We start from the raw sequence: 19,408 nt of genomic DNA, 5'->3' as shown, positions 1-19,408 counted from the left end.
GCACCCGCCGCACCCGCCACACCCGCCGCACCCGCCGCAAATTCGCACGGGACCCTTTTTTTGGCCCGCAGCAGAATCGGATCGCATGGGTGTTCACACCATGCGATCCGAGTTTGCAGATCGCACTGCGATATGCGAACTGATCTGGGGGTGTCAGTAACATTTCACTGACACTCCCAGCAGTTCGCATAGGGCAGTGTGAACTGCCGCCGGGAGGCATGCGATGCGGGAACCCGCCGCGGATTCGCGGCGTTTCCGCATCGCTCCAGTGTGAACCCAGCCTAATAAGCGATCATTTTTCTGATCGCCGTATTAGTGTCCCAGGTGACGCTAGTTAGGCAGGTAGGTATTTAGGTTCGCCGCAGCTTTTTATAGCGCCAGGGACCCCCATATACTACCGCATAAAGCCCCCTGATTGCCCCCTAGTTAACCCTTTCACCAGTGATCACCATATAACTGTTACAGGTGACGCTGGTTGGTTAGTTATTTTTTTATAGTTTCAGGGCACCCGCCATTTATTACCTAATAAAGGTTTAACCCCCTGATCACCCGGCGGGTGTCATTTGTGACTAATAACTGTTAGGGCAGTTAGGGTTAGCCCCCTTTAGTTCTAAGGTACCCCCCTAACCCCCCCAATAAAGGTTTAACCCCGTGATCACCCCCCGTCGCCAGTGTCACTAAGGCTGGGTTCAGATTGCAGCGGTTTGAGAACGGATGTGATTCGCACTGCAGTGCAAATCACATCCGATCTCTGTGCGATTCGAGTTCAGCCATTCGCCGCACCCGCCACACCCGCCGCACCCGCCGCAAATTCGCACGGGACCCTTTTTTTGGCCCGCAGCAGAATCGGATCGCATGGGTGTTCACACCATGCGATCCGAGTTTGCAGATCGCACTGCGATATGCGAACTGATCTGGGGGTGTCAGTAACATTTCACTGACACTCCCAGCAGTTCGCATAGGGCAGTGTGAACTGCCGCCGGGAGGCATGCGATGCGGGAACCCGCCGCGCATTCGTGGCGTTCCCGCATCGCTCCAGTGTGAACCCAGCCTAATAAGCGATCGTTTTTCTGATCGCTGTATTAGTGTCACAGGTGACGCTAGTTAGGCAAGTAGGTATTTAGGTTCGCCGCAGCTTTTTATAGCGCCAGGGACCCCCATATACTACCGCATAAAGCCCCCTGATTGCCCCCTAGTTAACCCTTTCACCAGTGATCACCATATAACTGTTACAGGTGACGCTGGTTGGTTAGTTATTTTTTTATAGTTTCAGGGCACCCGCCATTTATTACCTAGTCTCACTAGTGTACCCCTAAATTTAGGGGTGTCTACTTTCCAAAATGGGGTCATTTGGGGGGGGTTTGTGCCATCTTGGCATTTTATGGCCTTCAAAACTGTAACGCCCTTAGAAAGCCTGAAGGCGGTGCTTGGTTTTCGGGGCCCCGTACGCGGCTAGGCTCCCAAAAAGTCCCACATATGTGGTATCCCCGTACTCAGGAGAAGCAGCAGAATTTATTTTGGGGTGTCATTTCACATATGCCCATGGCATGCGTGAGCAATATATCATTTAGTGACAACTTTGTGAAAAAAAAAAAAAAAAAAAAAAAGTTTGTAATTTTCCCGCAACTTGTGGCAAAATATAAAATATTCCATGGACTCAACATGCCTCTCAGCAAATAGCTTGGGGTGTCTACTTTCTAAAATGGGGTCATTTGTGGGGGTTTTGTGCCATCTTGGCATTTTATGGCCTTCAAAACTGTAATAGGTAGTGAGGAGTGAAGTCAAATATTTACGCCCTTAGAAAGCCTGAAGGCGGTGCTTGGTTTTCGGGGCCCCGTACGCGGCTAGGCTCCCAAAAAGTCCCACATATGTGGTATCCCCGTACTCAGGAGAAGCAGCAGAATTTATTTTGGGGTGTCATTTCACATATGCCCATGGCATGTGTGAGCAATATATCATTTAGTGACAACTTTGTGAAAAAAAAAAAAAAAAAAAAAAAGTTTGTAATTTTCCCGCAACTTGTGGCAAAATATAAAATATTCCATGAACTCAACATGCCTCTCAGCAAATAGCTTGGGGTGTCTACTTTCTAAAATGGGGTCATTTGTGGGGGTTTTGTGCCATCTTGGCATTTTATGGCCTTCAAAACTGTAATAGGTAGTGAGAAGTGAACTCAAAAATTTACGCCCTTAGAAAGCCTGAAGGCGGTGCTTGGTTTTCGGGGCCCCGTACGCGGCTAGGCTCCCAAAAAGTCCCACATATGTGGTATCCCCGTACTCAGGAGAAGCAGCAGAATTTATTTTGGGGTGTCATTTCACATACGCCCATAGCATGTGTGAGCAATATATCATTTAGTGACAACTTTGTGTAAAAAAAAAAAAAAAATTTTTTTTTTGTCATTATTCAATCGCTTGAGGCAAAAAAATAAAATATTCAATGGGCTCAACATGCCTCTTATCAATTTCCTTAGGGGGTCTACTTTCCAAAATGGGGTCATTTGGGGGGGTTTTGTACTGCCCTGCCATTTTAGCACCTCAAGAAATGAGATAGGCAGTCGTAAACTAAAAGCTGCGTAAATTCCAGAAAACGTACCTTAGTTTGTAGATGTGACAACTTTTGCGCAAACCAATAAATATACAATTATTGACTTTTTTTTTACCAAAGACATGTGGCTGAATACATTTTGGCCTAAATGTATGACTAAAATTGAGTTTATTGGATTTTTCTAATAACAAAAAGTAGAAAATATCATTTTTTTTCAAAATTTGCGGTCTTTTTACGTTTATATCGCAAAAAATAAAAATCGCAGAGGCAATCAAATACCATCAAAAGAAAGCTCTATTTGTGGGAAGAAAAGGACGCAAATTTTGTTTGGGTACAACATTGCATGACCGCGCAATTACCAGTTAAAGCAGCGCAGTGCCAAAGTGTAAAAAGACCTCTGGTCATTTACCAGCAAAATGGTCCGGTCTGAAAGTGGTTAAAGTCCAACAGACCCTTTCCTTGCTTTTCATTTTAAATAGTAGAAAGAAAGTTCCAGCAACTTTGCAGGATGGGAGTGAACCCAGCCCAACTCCCATTCATAGCAACAACTTTTCTTTTAGCCACAGATTTATGTCCAAGGGCTCACATTGAAACAGGTTGCAAACATCTTCTGAACAGATTAAAACAGCCACAACTGGAACAAACAGTTACTGTGCCAGCAATACAGAGTCCTCTCTGGATGCAGCGCACCAATAATTCTTGGGGTCAGGCCGATACAAAGTACCACCTTGCTGATCTTGTGTAGTAATATACTTTTTCATCAAATGTTGGGTTACTGGATCACCACCTGATCCGCATAAATATGGCAACCATACCATTAGGTAAGTAAACAGCTGTTGAACCGTTCACTGAGCAACACAACTGGATACTCCAGTGCAAACCTTTCCAGTGACTCTTTAATTGCTACATGGTATGATCCTCATCTCTTTTGGTTGCTTCCTGAATCACTTTCTCAGGCACATAGGGATACAGAAAACCATAGTCATTTGCAACTCTCCTAATAACAATCCCCTGCAACCGAGATAACTTTGGCAATTTTCTAGGGTCACCCCTCCCAGGAAACACACAAGACTCAGGTGACATAATAACAGTGATCCTCATGATCTGTTGTGGTGGAGGCAGATGTACCTCAGCTCTAGCAAATAACTTGGGTTGGCTTCTTCATCCCACCCATGGGTCTGTGGTGGCTGTAGCATGCTAACTGTCAATGGTGGTAGCAGGAACTGGCACTTCCATTTCAGCAACAGTAGTGGTGGCTGATGTGGTCATTTCCATGGTGGCTAATCCATGCACTCAGTCCACTTGCATAAGTTGTGCAGGTAGTGATGGTGGAGCAACTTCTAGTAGCAGCTCCCCATATTGATGGAACCTGCTCCAAGGGCATATAGAGTTGACAAACCCAAAGCACCATTTTCAGATGACTCCTAGGGCTTTATAGCTTTGGGCGGTGTAAACAGCAAGCTTCCCATGGGGTATCAGTTAACCAGTTGCCGACCGCCGCACGACGATGTACGTCGACAGCATGGCACGGGCAGGCATATTGGCGTACATGTACGTCCCTTGCCTCCCGCGGGTCGGGGGCCCGATCGGGCCCCCGCCCGGTGCCTGCGGCGGTCGGTTTTCGTCCGGGAGCGATCCGGGACGAGGGGGCGGCCATTCATTCATGGCCACCCCCTCGCGATCGCTCCCGACGAATAGGAATCCCCCGTGACATCACTTCCTCTCCTGTAATGTAAACACAGGAGAGGAAGTGATGTATTCTCTCCTCCGTGTCGGTATTTTTCGTTCCGACACGGAGGAGAGCGGATCGGTGAGTTGCACCAACACTCTACACACACAGTAGAACATGCCAGGCACACTCACACCCCCCCGATCACCCCCCCAATTACCCCTGCCCCCCAGTCACAGTGACACCAATGTCATTTTTTTTTTTTTTTTTTTGCATTGGTGTCATTTGTGACTGTAATAACTGTTAGGGCAGTTAGGGTTAGCCCCCTTTAGTTCTAATGTACCCCCCTAACCCCCCAATAAAGGTTTAACCCCGTGATCACCCCCCGTCGCCAGTGTCACTAAGGCTGGGTTCACATTGCAGCGGTTTATGAGAACGAATGTGATTCGCACCGCACTGCAGTGCAAATCACATCCGATCTCTGTGCGATTCGAGTTCAGCCATTCGCCGCACCCGCCACACCCGCCGCACCCGCCGCAAATTCGCACGGGACCCTTTTTTTGGCCCGCAGCAGAATCGGATCGCATGGGTGTTCACACCATGCGATCCGAGTTTGCAGATCGCACTGCGATATGCGAACTGATCTGGGGGTGTCAGTAACATTTCACTGACACTCCCAGCAGTCCGCATAGGGCAGTGTGAACTGCCGCCGGGAGGCATGCGATGCGGGAACCCGCCGCGGATTCGCGGCATTTCCGCATCGCTCCAGTGTGAACCCAGCCTAATAAGCGATCATTTTTCTGATCGCCGTATTAGTGTCACAGGTGACGCTAGTTAGGCAGGTAGGTATTTAGGTTCGCCGCAGCTTTTTATAGCGCTAGGGACCCCCATATACTACCGCATAAAGCCCCCTGATTGCCCCCTAGTTAACCCTTTCACCAGTGATCACCATATAACTGTTACAGGTGACGCTGGTTGGTTAGTTATTTTTTTATAGTTTCAGGGCACCCGCCATTTATTACCTAGTCTCACTAGTGTACCCCTAAATTTAGGGGTGTCTACTTTCCAAAATGGGGTCATTTGGGGGGGGTTTGTGCCATCTTGGCATTTTATGGCCTTCAAAACTGTAACGCCCTTAGAAAGCCTGAAGGCGGTGCTTGGTTTTCGGGGCCCCGTACGCGGCTAGGCTCCCAAAAAGTCCCACATATGTGGTATCCCCGTACTCAGGAGAAGCAGCAGAATTTATTTTGGGGTGTCATTTCACATATGCCCATGGCATGCGTGAGCAATATATCATTTAGTGACAACTTTGTGAAAAAAAAAAAAAAAAAAAAAAAGTTTGTAATTTTCCCGCAACTTGTGGCAAAATATAAAATATTCCATGGACTCAACATGCCTCTCAGCAAATAGCTTGGGGTGTCTACTTTCTAAAATGGGGTCATTTGTGGGGGTTTTGTGCCATCTTGGCATTTTATGGCCTTCAAAACTGTAATAGGTAGTGAGGAGTGAAGTCAAATATTTACGCCCTTAGAAAGCCTGAAGGCGGTGCTTGGTTTTCGGGGCCCCGTACGCGGCTAGGCTCCCAAAAAGTCCCACATATGTGGTATCCCCGTACTCAGGAGAAGCAGCAGAATTTATTTTGGGGTGTCATTTCACATATGCCCATGGCATGTGTGAGCAATATATCATTTAGTGACAACTTTGTGAAAAAAAAAAAAAAAAAAAAAAAGTTTGTAATTTTCCCGCAACTTGTGGCAAAATATAAAATATTCCATGAACTCAACATGCCTCTCAGCAAATAGCTTGGGGTGTCTACTTTCTAAAATGGGGTCATTTGTGGGGGTTTTGTGCCATCTTGGCATTTTATGGCCTTCAAAACTGTAATAGGTAGTGAGAAGTGAACTCAAAAATTTACGCCCTTAGAAAGCCTGAAGGCGGTGCTTGGTTTTCGGGGCCCCGTACGCGGCTAGGCTCCCAAAAAGTCCCACATATGTGGTATCCCCGTACTCAGGAGAAGCAGCAGAATTTATTTTGGGGTGTCATTTCACATACGCCCATAGCATGTGTGAGCAATATATCATTTAGTGACAACTTTGTGTAAAAAAAAAAAAAAAATTTTTTTTTTGTCATTATTCAATCGCTTGAGGCAAAAAAATAAAATATTCAATGGGCTCAACATGCCTCTTATCAATTTCCTTAGGGGGTCTACTTTCCAAAATGGGGTCATTTGGGGGGGTTTTGTACTGCCCTGCCATTTTAGCACCTCAAGAAATGAGATAGGCAGTCGTAAACTAAAAGCTGCGTAAATTCCAGAAAACGTACCTTAGTTTGTAGATGTGACAACTTTTGCGCAAACCAATAAATATACAATTATTGACTTTTTTTTTACCAAAGACATGTGGCTGAATACATTTTGGCCTAAATGTATGACTAAAATTGAGTTTATTGGATTTTTCTAATAACAAAAAGTAGAAAATATCATTTTTTTTCAAAATTTGCGGTCTTTTTACGTTTATATCGCAAAAAATAAAAATCGCAGAGGCAATCAAATACCATCAAAAGAAAGCTCTATTTGTGGGAAGAAAAGGACGCAAATTTTGTTTGGGTACAACATTGCATGACCGCGCAATTACCAGTTAAAGCAGCGCAGTGCCAAAGTGTAAAAAGACCTCTGGTCATTTACCAGCAAAATGGTCCGGTCTGAAAGTGGTTAAAGTCCAACAGACCCTTTCCTTGCTTTTCATTTTAAATAGTAGAAAGAAAGTTCCAGCAACTTTGCAGGATGGGAGTGAACCCAGCCCAACTCCCATTCATAGCAACAACTTTTCTTTTAGCCACAGATTTATGTCCAAGGGCTCACATTGAAACAGGTTGCAAACATCTTCTGAACAGATTAAAACAGCCACAACTGGAACAAACAGTTACTGTGCCAGCAATACAGAGTCCTCTCTGGATGCAGCGCACCAATAATTCTTGGGGTCAGGCCGATACAAAGTACCACCTTGCTGATCTTGTGTAGTAATATACTTTTTCATCAAATGTTGGGTTACTGGATCACCACCTGATCCGCATAAATATGGCAACCATACCATTAGGTAAGTAAACAGCTGTTGAACCGTTCACTGAGCAACACAACTGGATACTCCAGTGCAAACCTTTCCAGTGACTCTTTAATTGCTACATGGTATGATCCTCATCTCTTTTGGTTGCTTCCTGAATCACTTTCTCAGGCACATAGGGATACAGAAAACCATAGTCATTTGCAACTCTCCTAATAACAATCCCCTGCAACCGAGATAACTTTGGCAATTTTCTAGGGTCACCCCTCCCAGGAAACACACAAGACTCAGGTGACATAATAACAGTGATCCTCATGATCTGTTGTGGTGGAGGCAGATGTACCTCAGCTCTAGCAAATAACTTGGGTTGGCTTCTTCATCCCACCCATGGGTCTGTGGTGGCTGTAGCATGCTAACTGTCAATGGTGGTAGCAGGAACTGGCACTTCCATTTCAGCAACAGTAGTGGTGGCTGATGTGGTCATTTCCATGGTGGCTAATCCATGCACTCAGTCCACTTGCATAAGTTGTGCAGGTAGTGATGGTGGAGCAACTTCTAGTAGCAGCTCCCCATATTGATGGAACCTGCTCCAAGGGCATATAGAGTTGACAAACCCAAAGCACCATTTTCAGATGACTCCTAGGGCTTTATAGCTTTGGGCGGTGTAAACAGCAAGCTTCCCATGGGGTATCAGTTAACCAGTTGCCGACCGCCGCACGACGATGTACGTCGACAGCATGGCACGGGCAGGCATATTGGCGTACATGTACGTCCCTTGCCTCCCGCGGGTCGGGGGCCCGATCGGGCCCCCGCCCGGTGCCTGCGGCGGTCGGTTTTCGTCCGGGAGCGATCCGGGACGAGGGGGCGGCCATTAATTCATGGCCACCCCCTCGCGATCGCTCCCGACGAATAGGAATCCCCCGTGACATCACTTCCTCTCCTGTAATGTAAACACAGGAGAGGAAGTGATGTATTCTCTCCTCCGTGTCGGTATTTTTCGTTCCGACACGGAGGAGAGCGGATCGGTGAGTTGCACCAACACTCTACACACACAGTAGAACATGCCAGGCACACTCACACCCCCCCGATCACCCCCCCAATTACCCCTGCCCCCCAGTCACAGTGACACCAATGTCATTTTTTTTTTTTTTTTTTTGCATTGGTGTCATTTGTGACTGTAATAACTGTTAGGGCAGTTAGGGTTAGCCCCCTTTAGTTCTAATGTACCCCCCTAACCCCCCAATAAAGGTTTAACCCCGTGATCACCCCCCGTCGCCAGTGTCACTAAGGCTGGGTTCACATTGCAGCGGTTTATGAGAACGAATGTGATTCGCACCGCACTGCAGTGCAAATCACATCCGATCTCTGTGCGATTCGAGTTCAGCCATTCGCCGCACCCGCCACACCCGCCGCACCCGCCGCAAATTCGCACGGGACCCTTTTTTTGGCCCGCAGCAGAATCGGATCGCATGGGTGTTCACACCATGCGATCCGAGTTTGCAGATCGCACTGCGATATGCGAACTGATCTGGGGGTGTCAGTAACATTTCACTGACACTCCCAGCAGTCCGCATAGGGCAGTGTGAACTGCCGCCGGGAGGCATGCGATGCGGGAACCCGCCGCGGATTCGCGGCATTTCCGCATCGCTCCAGTGTGAACCCAGCCTAATAAGCGATCATTTTTCTGATCGCCGTATTAGTGTCACAGGTGACGCTAGTTAGGCAGGTAGGTATTTAGGTTCGCCGCAGCTTTTTATAGCGCCAGGGACCCCCATATACTACCGCATAAAGCCCCCTGATTGCCCCCTAGTTAACCCTTTCACCAGTGATCACCATATAACTGTTACAGGTGACGCTGGTTGGTTAGTTATTTTTTTATAGTTTCAGGGCACCCGCCATTTATTACCTAATAAAGGTTTAACCCCCTGATCACCCGGCGGGTGTCATTTGTGACTAATAACTGTTAGGGCAGTTAGGGTTAGCCCCCTTTAGTTCTAAGGTACCCCCCTAACCCCCCCAATAAAGGTTTAACCCCGTGATCACCCCCCGTCGCCAGTGTCACTAAGGCTGGGTTCACATTGCAGCGGTTTATGAGAACGGATGTGATTCGCACCGCACTGCAGTGCAAATCACATCCGATCTCTGTGCGATTCGAGTTCAGCTATACAGATAGTATGGCTGAATTCGTGTCGCACCCGCCGCACCCGCCGCAAACTCGCACGGGACCCTTTTTTTGGTCCGCAGCAGAATCGGATCGCATGGGTGTTCACACCATGCGATCCAAGTTTGCAGATCGCACTGCGATATGCGAACTGATCTGGGGGTGTCATTAACATTTCACTGACACTCCCAGCAGTTCGCATAGGGCAGTGTGAACTGCCGCCGGGAGGCATGCGATGCGGGAACCCGCCGCGCATTCGTGGCGTTCCCGCATCGCTCCAGTGTGAACCCAGCCTAATAAGCGATCGTTTTTCTGATCGCTGTATTAGTGTCACAGGTGACGCTAGTTAGGCAGGTAGGTATTTAGGTTCGCCGCAGCTTTTTATAGCGCCAGGGACCCCCATATACTACCGCATAAAGCCCCCTGATTGCCCCCTAGTTAACCCTTTCACCAGTGATCACCATATAACTGTTACAGGTGACGCTGGTTGGTTAGTTATTTTTTTATAGTTTCAGGGCACCCGCCATTTATTACCTAGTCTCACTAGTGTACCCCTAAATTTAGGGGTGTCTACTTTCCAAAATGGGGTCATTTGGGGGGGGTTTGTGCCATCTTGGCATTTTATGGCCTTCAAAACTGTAACGCCCTTAGAAAGCCTGAAGGCGGTGCTTGGTTTTCGGGGCCCCGTACGCGGCTAGGCTCCCAAAAAGTCCCACACATGTGGTATCCCCGTACTCAGGAGAAGCAGCAGAATTTATTTTGGGGTGTCATTTCACATATGCCCATGGCATGCGTGAGCAATATATCATTTAGTGACAACTTTGTGAAAAAAAAAAAGTTTGTAATTTTCCCGCAACTTGTGGCAAAATATAAAATATTCCATGGACTCAACATGCCTCTCAGCAAATAGCTTGGGGTGTCTACTTTCTAAAATGGGGTCATTTGTGGGGGTTTTGTGCCATCTTGGCATTTTATGGCCTTCAAAACTGTAATAGGTAGTGAGAAGTGAACTCAAAAATTTACGCCCTTAGAAAGCCTGAAGGCGGTGCTTGGTTTTTGGGGCCCCGTACGCGGCTAGGCTCCCAAAAAGTCCCACATATGTGGTATCCCCGTACTCAGGAGAAGCAGCAGAATTTATTTTGGGGTGTCATTTCACATATGCCCATGGCATGCATGAGCAATATATCATTTAGTGACAACTTTGTGAAAAAAAAAAAAAAAAAAAAGTTTGTAATTTTCCCGCAACTTGTGGCAAAATATAAAATATTCCATGAACTCAACATGCCTCTCAGCAAATAGCTTAGGGTGTCTACTTTTTAAAATGGGGTCATTTGTGGGGGTTTTGTGCCATCTTGGCATTTTATGGCCTTCAAAACTGTAATAGGTAGTGAGAAGTGAACTCAAAAATTTACGCCCTTAGAAAGCCTGAAGGCGGTGCTTGGTTTTCGGGGCCCTGTACGCGGCTAGGCTCCCAAAAAGTCCCACATATGTGGTATCCCCGTACTCAGGAGAAGCAGCAGAATTTATTTTGGGGTGTCATTTCACATATGCCCATAGCATGTGTGAGCAATATATCATTTAGTGACAACTTTGTGTAAAAAAAAAAAAAAATTTTTTTTGTCATTATTCAATCGCTTGAGGCAAAAAAATAAAATATTCAATGGGCTCAACATGCCTCTTATCAATTTCCTTAGGGGGTCTACTTTCCAAAATGGGGTCATTTGGGGGGGTTTTGTACTGCCCTGCCATTTTAGCACCTCAAGAAATGAGATAGGCAGTCGTAAACTAAAAGCTGCGTAAATTCCAGAAAACGTACCTTAGTTTGTAGATGTGACAACTTTTGCGCAAACCAATAAATATACAATTATTGACTTTTTTTTTACCAAAGACATGTGGCAGAATACATTTTGGCCTAAATGTATGACTAAAATTGAGTTTATTGGATTTTTCTAATAACAAAAAGTAGAAAATATCATTTTTTTCAAAATTTGCGGTCTTTTTACGTTTATATCGCAAAAAATAAAAATCGCAGAGGCAATCAAATACCATCAAAAGAAAGCTCTATTTGTGGGAAGAAAAGGACGCAAATTTTGTTTGGGTACAACATTGCATGACCGCGCAATTACCAGTTAAAGCAGCGCAGTGCCAAAGTGTAAAAAGACCTCTGGTCATTTACCAGCAAAATGGTCCGGTCTGAAAGTGGTTAAATCCCCATGTTCATGATCACCTCTGGATGCAACCATTCCAGCAGTAATCCTGTAGTTGCTGTTGAGCAACTCTCTGTGGACACTCATGATTCCTGGGAGGTAAAGGCAGTGGCTGACGTTTCCCATCCCCTTCACTTGTCCAGACTTGTTAGTGACAAATTTTCCTTTCCTGGGTACTCTCACCACCTGGGAAAAGCTAGGGGTGCAGTTCTCTGAAAAATAAACCTCCAGATTCTTCCCCCAATTGCATGATATGATAGAAACATAGTCTCTGAGATGTAAGGATATTACACTAGCTTTCCCACGGAGCCAAATAACATTTTTGAGCACTTAAAGTCAGTTGCAAAGGGCAACCACAGCAAAAATAACTCTGAGCCTCACATTGGGTGCCAAAAATGTAGCACCCCCCTGATCCCTGGAAGCATGGTGGCACACCCCAAGATAAAGCCTACACAACAATGCAGATTTATTTTTAATAGAATGGAAAATGGTAAGAACCCTTGCCTGTTTCCATTGCTGTTTTTGTCCCCCCCGACTGCCCCGTTGACTACTGGAAAATAAAGACACAAAAAAAAACCTGACAGCAGTTGGGAAAATAATCGGTTTGCATTTAACTTTTGTGGGGTTTTTAAATACTTTTTATTTTAAACTTGCTTGCAGTGTCATAAGCCCCACACAGAAAATCAGTGTACTATTCCCATACTGTACATCACTTTGTATTGGCTGTAGCACAAACAGCACCGTTAAAGGAATATTGTCTCACTTGCTTACCTGGCCAGCAAGTGTTCCAGATCCACAGCCGTCATGGGAATGTTAAAATTTTGCAGAACAAGTCGAAATTCAGATCTGCTTGTCTGGAAAAGAATAAGGCATTAGTATTTAAATTAGTTATCCAAATTACAGGCTTCTCTATGCGTTCTTTATTTATGGCTGCAGAATGCTATACTCATGCTTTTTATAGCATTTCAGAGTCCATCGGGGTCACATCTCAGTGACGCATCTGAAAATGATGATGTTCAAGCACACCTTGGAACCTTGACAATTCTTTGTTACTAATGTTGCCAAAATGTATTTGGCAATCTGGTGTAGCTTGATGTATGTACACAAAGGAATGTTTAAAATGAATAATGGCCTGTACATATTTTGTTCTTTGTTTATAATTGTCAAAATTTTAAATACATTTATATTTTAACTCCCACATACTTTTTCAGCAAAAATTTAAAAATTGAGTTGTGACTGCTTAAAAATTTTGATTTTTAAGCCTTACTTTTATCTAACTTTTAATGGAGCCCCAATGCCAATCCAAACCCCCCCCCCCCCCCCTCCCACATACTTTTTCAGCAAAAATTTAAAAATTGAGTTGTGACTGCTTAAAAATGTTGATTTTTAAGCCTTACTTTTATCTAACTTTTAATGGAGCCCCAATGCCAATCCAAACCCCCCCCCCCCCCAGCTTCAGAATAGGGCCTCTGCTCTTTCTGGTAGGTCAGCGATTTTTGACAGTAGTTTGACATGCTCCCCACACCCAGTCAGCTCTATGCTTTTTGCAGAGCTATATTACACACCATAGAGTTGTCAGATTTTGTCTGAAAAGCGATTTCTTGGCAGCGGTCCGATGCGTTCCCTCACTTCACTGCTGAGTCACAGCTAATGCTAATGCTCGTGTTTCACACTAATTGACACGTTCCGTTAGGCTAAATGTTCAGGTTGGACAAAAGAAACGAATACATTTCTGTATCCACACTAAATAGCAAGGACGTGGCCGGGATGTGAAAGAGAGCAGACGTGTGACTGCTGAGCTCCGCTCCAACGCTTATCCTGCTTACTTCCAGTGCCATTTCTATCGTCACACAGCCTCTCCCCCTGACACCCTGGGGCGGAAGAAAACCTCCGGTACCCCGCGGCCCTCTCCGCAGCCCCCGGGAAGGCTCCGTTCGTCTGCAGCAGGTGAGGCCCGGTCCACAGCGGCCATCTTCCCCACGAGGCCCCCTGCCGCCACGATGTCTGTCGGCTCTCAGGCTGCCGCTGATCCTCCTCCATCTCAGGCTGATTCCCACGCTGAGCTTTTGGCTGCGATCAAGGAGGGCAGGGATTCGGTGATGGTGAAGATTGATCACCTAGTGGCTGATGTAAGCCTAATTAGGCATGACATGGACAAATTTAGGGCCCGGTTTACAGAGGCCGAAGGCCGCATATCGCAGCTAGAGGACACCACCAGATCTGACTCCCGGGGCCTCCGTGCATTACAGTTGCAAGTTAGAGCCTTGCAGGAGAAGTCCATAGATACTGAAAATAGGCTCCGGAGGAACAATATCCGTGTCATAGGCATCCCTGAGAAGGCAGAGGGTGCGCAGCCTGCTGAATTTACTGAGGCCTTCCTGAAAACGCTCCTGGACCTGCCTGACATGCCTCCCACATTCATAGTGGAGAGAGCGCACAGGCTCCCTCCAACTCCCCCTGTTCCCGGGGCTCCACCGTTTTTGCTTAGGCTGTTAAACTATAGAGACCGGGACAGGGTTTTGATGGCGGCTAGAGAAAAGCGGGATCTACTTTTCAATGGGGCCAAGATAATGCTTTTTCTTGACTACTCCCCAGAAGTGCAGCACCGTAGACGCTCCTTTACTGAGGTCAGAAAGCGTCTGCGAAATGAGGGCCTCAAGTTCAGCCTGCTGTATCCAAGCAAACTTCGGGTGATTGCTGATGATCGTGCACACTTTTTCATGGACCCAGAAGCTGCCATGTCCTGGCTGGATGGTCGCAGATGAGTTACACCCGACTATGGATGCCACCTGCACCTTTACACTGCCTGGCACCTTGCTCCTTGCTTGATTCCCCCTGTTGGATCCTTTCCAGGTGGCCGTTACGCCTGCTGATTCTTTTCTCTCATCCTGCTTGAACACTGGGGAGCGGAGTGCTCCCACTTAATCTGTACCTGCTCCGGCACCTACACCCCTGTGTCTTTGTTTTTTCTTTTTTTTTTCCTGTACACCTGGCTGTGCTGTTATTACCGATCTGTTGGGCACTTTTGCAGGAGTGGGCCCACTCAGCAGACTGTGGAAGACACACACTACTTCAAGCAAGTACTGCCAACTCTAAATTTAAGAGAGCTCTGCTCTTCCAATATTTAGAAACTCACTCCCCCCAGCTTATTCTCCTCCAGGAAACTCACCTTTTGGGCAGCAAGGTCCTAACTCTTAAGAAACCCTGGATACAACGGGGTATACATGCCACTTACTCCACTTATGCCAGGGGGGTATCAATTCTTATTCATAGGAATTTTCCATGTGTTATTGAAGAGGTCCGCACGGACCCCCTGGGGAAGTTTGTGATCCTAGTGTTTACCCTATGCTCTCAAAGGTACATTATTGTAAATCTCTGGTGATGGGAGACTTTAATGCTACCCTGTCTCCGGAGCTAGTCAGGCCTTTGCCTGCTAAGAAGCAGTGTATGGAACTCTCCGTGTGGGCTCAGGCGGTTGGTTTGGTGGAGGTCTGGAGGTGGAGACACCCTGACAAGAGGGCTTACTCCTGTTTTTCAGCTTCTTACAAGACGGCATCCCGGATTGATTTGGCTTTCTCCAACCCCGCACTGTTAGCGGACGTGTTGGAGGCGTCCTATCTCCCCAGTGGATTGTCTGATCATAGCCCGCTGTCGGTGGTGCTCCGCTCACCAGCCTCCCGTAATGGGGCACTTTGGCGGCTGGGTGCACAATGGGTTTCGCACCCTGACCTGTCTGACAAACTGCCGGATCAGCTGGCGGAATTTTGGGAAATGAATGCGGGGTCCTCCTCCCCTGCGAATGTCTGGGATGCTTTCAAAGCATATACCAGGGGCCAATATATTTCCTGTATTGCTGACATTAAGAAAAAACAGACGAGTATGACTCTCTCACTACAACAAGCTATTAATAGTTGTAATGCCGCATATACTGCGGACCCAAACCCTACCAATTTTGACTTGCTAATGGCAGCGCAGAGGGACTTGCAGCTACACCTGACGGAAATTACACGACTTGACATGTATAAGGGGAAGCAGCGGGTCTTTGAACAAGGAGATAGGAATGGACGTCTGTTGGCGATGATGGCTCAGCATGACCAGCCCCTCACTCTGGTGTCTGCCCTGCAGACTCCGGACGGGGACACTGTGACCTCCCCCTCGGACATACTGCGGACTTTTAGCGCCTTTTATGAAAGGTTGTACTCCTCAGGCCTACCTGCAGACTTCCGACCCGAGTCACTCCATACTTTGTTGGACCAGTTGGCGCTCGGATGGCTCTCTGACTCGGAGAGGGAGACTCTGGTCCAGCCTTTTACAGCGCTGGAGGTCCTGGGGGTCATTAGTTCTTTTCCCCCGGGTAAGGCTCCGGGGCCTGATGGACTTCCGATGGCCTTTTACAAGACCCATGGAGCTCTTCTGGCGCCTCTGCTGGCTCAGCTCTATACTACCTGTCTGACTGCTGGTGAATTGCCTGCTTCAATGTACCATGCCCACTTGACATTGATTCACAAGGCCCCTAAGGACCCCACCTCCTGTGCTTCCTATAGGCCCATAGCCTTATTAAATTCTGACTTTAAAATATTGACCAAGCTCCTGGCCCGTAGACTTTATCCCATGCTCCCTTCGGTGATAGACTCCGACCAGACTGGTTTCATGCCCCGTGGATCTACAGATATTAACCTCAGGAGACTCTTTACTAACATTCACTCCTGCCATTTAAATGTGGGAACCCGGGTGGTGGCCTCCTTGGATGTCGAAAAGGCCTTCGACACGGTGGAATGGCCTTTTTTATGGGGAACCCTGCGGAAAATGGGCTTCCCTTTACTGTTTATTAATTGGCTTCAGGTGATTTATAGGAGCCCGACTTCGTCGGTTCGGCTGGGGGGGGGTTTTGTCCGCCCCCTTCAGGCTTTTTAGAGGGACCAGGCAGGGCTGCCCTCTTACTCTGGCTCTGTTTGTCCTTGCGATAGAACCTGTGGCGGAGGCACTGCGTGTTTCGCCCCGGGTGTCAGGATTGCGTATTGGGCTGCTGGAAGAGAGGGTGGCCCTGTACGCGGACGACATGCTGCTCTTTCTAAATTATGCTGGTCCTGCACTGAGAGGAGTTTTGGATGTGCTGGATACTTATGCAGGGGTCACCGGTCTCAGGGTGAACTGGTCCAAATCTCTTCTGTTTGCGATTGATCAAGGGGCAAGGGCCACTTCGCTCTCGGACAACCCCCTTGTCTGGGTTGAATGTTTTAAGTATTTGGGGGTTCAGGTTTCACACTTGGCGTCGGATTACCTCACACTAAATCTTACCCTGGTCTTTTTGGACATCCAGTCTAAGCTTAAATCGTGGAGCAACCTGCCATTATCGCTTAAAATGAAGGTCATCCTCAGACTTACTTACCTGTTTCGTCACTCCCCGCAGTGGTTGCCTAAGTCGTTTTTCAAAAAACTAAACCAGACCTTTTCCTCCTTTATTTGGGGCCCCTCGTCACCCAGATACCGCCTGACCACTTTGATGAGACCACGGACACAGGGGGGCATGGCTTTCCCAGACTGTTATAAATACTTTCTGTCCACGCAGTTGGTTACAGTAGCCTGGTGGCTGCAACCGGACCAAACAAACTCCTCCACTGTTCTGGAGGCTACAGTTTTGGGTTTGCTGGAGGCCCTCCGGCTTCTCATCTACCGAGGCCCTCGGGCTCCTTATTCTCTGACTCCCTCCATGGTCGTTACCATGCGAGCATGGCGGGCGGGGCTGGCCCTGGAGGGATGTGGACGTACTGCTGTATCCCCAAATGCCCTACTGTGGCTGAATCCTGGTCTGTCTCACCTATACAAGATCCCTGACCCATGCGCATGGACTAGTCATGGGATTAAGCTTATGTCGCATGTCGTGGAGCAGGGCTCTATACTCCCCTTTACCAGCCTGATCTCCTTGTACAATGTGCCTGGCCACTACCTATTCAGATACCTTCAATTGGTCCACACGTTTGCAGTGCAATTCCCACATTCCTCGTGCAATATGACACAATCGAAACTGGAACACACACTCAGGGCCGACTGCGACAGGAAACCTACTTCAGTTTTATACTCCCATCTCATAAATGTGTCGCTGCCGACTCTTGACAAACTTTGGACCAGGTGGCGGATTGACATCCCCTCACTAGACACAGATGACTGGGATGATGTTTGGGACCTTCCTTTTACCTCCCTGGTCTCTATTAGGGACCGCCTTGTGAAATATAAAATTGTTCACCAGGCCTACTACACCCCGCACAGACTCCATAGGATGAACCCTGCGCACTCTCTGAACTGTTGGCGATGTGGGGCCTCCCCTGGGGACTTCTCGCACATTTTCTGGCAGTGCCCAAGGGTCCAGCAGTATTGGGAGTCAGTGTTGCATCTAATCAGAAAGGTCACCATGACTACGGTGCCTTTGGCCATGGAGGTCTGCATACTGGGACTCATCGAGCCCGTGGTGCAGTCCACCGCCAAACGCACGATGACTGGCCTGCTGCTCTTTTATGCTCGTAAGAATATTGCTATGCACTGGAAAAAGGCAGAACCCCCATCCGTGGTGCAATGGAAGCGCCTGGTGAATGACAGTCTCCCCTTGTACAAGGATACTTACCTCCATCGGGGCTGTCCAAAGAAGTATAATAAAGTCTGGCATGCTGGGGTAGCTGACCCCGAAACAGCCTAGATGGGGGTAGTGGCGGTGGTTGCGGGGGGGATATGGTACGATATGTTATGTTATGTTTATTTTTGCTCCCCTCCCCCCTTCATGTTCTTGGGAGCTGTTCTGCTCTCTCTTAAGAAACCAGTCAGGGGATCGTTTATACTGGCCGAGGGGGTTGGGGCCGCCAGTGAAGCACCCTTTTTACTGTGAAATGCTGAAATATTGCTTTGCATTGTCTACGTCCGTGTCAATGAACGACTTTTGTATACTGTAAGCACTGTTGTTATAAGTGTTGTTTGTTATGAAACTCTTAATAAAAATATTTTTCAAAAAAAATAAATAGCAAGGACGGAGGAATCCCCCCAGCTGCCTATTGCATTCAAACAGCTGCAGCATCCATGGGTTTCTGAATGCCCGAACGGCTATTGCTATTGCTATTAGCAAATCTCTCAGCACACATGAAATAATAAGAGAAGTGCATAAACTGCTTTCCTAAATGCTTGAAATCTTCCTACATACAGCATACTAGCTGTATTCTTTATTTTGAATGGGGATGGTTGGAATGAATACAGCCAACATACATGACAGAAGGAATCGCAGTGATTGCCAGAAAAAGGAGCTGCCTGTATATGCACTTTCCCATTTGTTTGCACTAAAACCCGCTGTTTGTTGAGCCATATGCCACGTACACAAGATCAGAATTTCCGACAACAAATGTTCGATGGGAGCTTGTTGTCGGAAATTCCGACAGTGTGTAGGCTCCATCAGAGATTTTTTGGCAGAATTTCCAACAACAAAAATTTGAGAGCTGGTTCTCAAATTTTCCGACCAAAAATCCGTTGTGGGAAATTCCAATCGTGTGTACTCAATTCCGACGCACAAAATTCCACGCATGCTCGGAATCAAGCAGAAGAGCCGCACTAGCTTTTGAACTTAATTTTTCTCGGCTCGTCGTACGTGTTGTACGTCACCGCGTTCTTGACGTTCGGAATTTCCGACAACATTTGTGTGATCGTGTGTGTGCAAGACAAGTTTGAGCCAACATCCGTCGGAAATAAATCCAGGATTTTGTTGTCGGAATTTCCGATCGTGTGTATGCAG

General features: G+C 47.2%; 1 protein-coding gene across 1 annotated transcript in view; it reads right to left on the bottom strand.

The window, feature by feature from the left end:
- LOC143962069 (EF-hand calcium-binding domain-containing protein 6-like) overlaps positions 1-19,408 on the bottom strand; it is a 162,469-nt gene that overhangs the window by 38,501 nt on the left and 104,560 nt on the right. The window contains exon 11 of the mRNA XM_077471403.1: positions 12,412-12,494. Coding sequence (XP_077327529.1) covers positions 12,412-12,494 — 83 coding nt within the window. The remainder of the gene's footprint in view (positions 1-12,411; positions 12,495-19,408) is intronic.

This window comes from Lithobates pipiens, unplaced genomic scaffold, assembly GCF_037356315.1.
Source record: "Lithobates pipiens isolate NorthernLeopardFrog02 unplaced genomic scaffold, aLitPip1_a1.2 Scaffold_8, whole genome shotgun sequence".
In the NCBI taxonomy this organism is placed as follows: Eukaryota; Metazoa; Chordata; class Amphibia; order Anura; family Ranidae; genus Lithobates; species Lithobates pipiens.
Note: the sequence above shows the minus strand (reverse complement) of the source record. Positions and strands in the feature narration are given on the sequence as shown.